Source organism: Eurytemora carolleeae, unplaced genomic scaffold (genome assembly GCF_000591075.1).
Source record: "Eurytemora carolleeae unplaced genomic scaffold, Eaff_2.0 scaffold1174, whole genome shotgun sequence".
Lineage (NCBI taxonomy): Eukaryota > Metazoa > Arthropoda > Copepoda > Calanoida > Temoridae > Eurytemora > Eurytemora carolleeae.
Genome location: NW_019397267.1, coordinates 109,249 through 111,205, shown reverse-complemented (window position 1 = coordinate 111,205; position 1,957 = coordinate 109,249). Strand labels below are relative to the sequence as shown.

The following is a 1,957-nucleotide window of genomic DNA, read 5'->3' as shown; positions in this document are numbered from 1 at the left end:
AACAGTTCAACAGTTCAACAGTTCAACAGTTCAATAGTTCAACAGTTCAACAGTTCAACAGTTCAACAGTTCAACAGTTCAACAGTTCAACAGTTCAACAGTTCAACAGTTAAACAAGTAAACAAGTGAACAGGTGAACAGTTAAGCAAGTAAACAAGTGAATAACTTGACAGTTGATTGAATGAACAAGTAAACAAATAAACAAGTGAACAAGAAAATAGAAAGTCAGGGAAAGAAAAGAAATGAGAAGAAAACGATAAAAAGGTTTGTACAACGGGAAAAGAGAAATGAGAAGGTTAGGAGAGATCAACAGAGCAAAAGATTAAAGAAAAAAAAGAAAAGAAAATACGCTAGAATAAAAAGCATAATATTAAGTGAACCTCCATGCAACGATGCCAATTTTCGATTCACAACGGTACCCTTAAAAGCGATGTGTGAGCAAGTATGAATTAGATATTAATGTTTTTAATTTAAAAAATGGTTATTTTTAATCTTGATTACTCTACAAAACCGACTGTTGCAGGAAAACATATAGGAACTATAAGAATATATCAATAACAAACCTAAAAACTACAAAATCTTCCACAATATTGATCAGATAAAGGTTTAAATTTTAACGTTGTTAATCGATCATTCACATCTCTGCATGTAAAGTAACTTGAAATTACGCTCACAGTCCCCTTAATTAGAGTAATATGAGAAACAATGACAACAATGGAGTCTTAATTAATAAGAAATTGAATGTTTGGATTATTAAATCTTACTTTAGAAGTTCTGGAAAAATCTCTTCAGGTTTGCCTTGAATAACAAACAGCCGTGTTCCCAACTTTCTAAAATTTCATGATTGATGATTCTTTACAAGCTTTGAGAATAAAACTTTGACCGTGCCGGACTGAAAATACACGATTCAGTTCGGACATGAAACTATCTACTGGTTGTTGAAGCTCATAGCAATCCCAATATTACACGATTTGATTTAATTTGATTTTTGGAAGTGGTAAAGAGCCAGCAGATATCTTGNTCACGGATGCGGATCCGCGGATCCGGATCCGGATCCGAATCAAAATGGTATGGATCCGAAACACTGATTAGAGTAATATGAGAAACAATGACAACAATGGAGTCTTAATTAATAAGAAATTGAATGTTTGGATTATTAAATCTTACTTTAGAAGTTCTGGAAAAATCTCTTCAGGTTTGCCTTGAATAACAAACAGCCGTGTTCCCAACTTTCTAAAATTTCATGATTGATGATTCTTTACAAGTTTTGAGAAAAAAACTATGACCGTGCCGGACTGAAATTACACGATTCAGTTCGGACATGAAACTATCTACTGGTTGTTGAAGCTCATAGCAATCCCAATATTACACGATTTGATTTAATTTGATTTTTGGAAGTGGTAAAGAGCCAGCAGATATCTTGGATAATCTACTTTTCAATCTTAACGAGAGTTTTTATAAATATAAAATTTTATTCCTGAGTGATGAATCAAGATCGTTCAGGGACTGAATAAGAAATCTCCACCTAAAAAATACATTTAATAAAATAAAATTTGATCTTTCGTGGCTGAAAATATTTAATCTTGACCGTTGTTAGATATTAAACTAATGTAATGAAATTTTGATTTTTATCAATATTCATCTATCCCCAAGGCAGCGATAGAAAACTTAAACCAATTAAAAAAAAACCCAACATTGCGGGGGGGAAAGAGTTGAAAAGAAATATACACCGTCCGTTTTACCTATTAACTCCTACTCGGGCGTTCTTAACAAACCATGGGTCTAGGAGAAAAACTGGTTTGAGAGGAAGATGTTGAGATCCTACAGGTTTACATGCTTCCAACAGTCCTAAATTAATGCAAGGTTAGTAAAGATGTTGAGATCCTACAGGTTTACATGCTTCCAACAGTCCTAAATTAATGCAAGGTTAGTAAAGATGTTGAGATCCTACAGGTTT

General features: G+C 33.2%; 1 protein-coding gene across 1 annotated transcript in view; it reads right to left on the bottom strand.

The window, feature by feature from the left end:
• Positions 1–1,156: 1,156 nt before the first annotated feature.
• The window catches only part of LOC111713150 (cryptochrome-2), a 1,016-nt gene continuing 215 nt past the window's right edge, over positions 1,157–1,957 (bottom strand). Inside the window, exons 2-4 of the mRNA XM_023487956.1 lie at positions 1,743–1,848; positions 1,478–1,525; positions 1,157–1,233 (exon numbers count right to left, since the gene is read on the bottom strand). Coding sequence (XP_023343724.1) covers positions 1,164–1,233; positions 1,478–1,525; positions 1,743–1,848 — 224 coding nt within the window. The 3' untranslated portion in view covers positions 1,157–1,163. The remainder of the gene's footprint in view (positions 1,234–1,477; positions 1,526–1,742; positions 1,849–1,957) is intronic.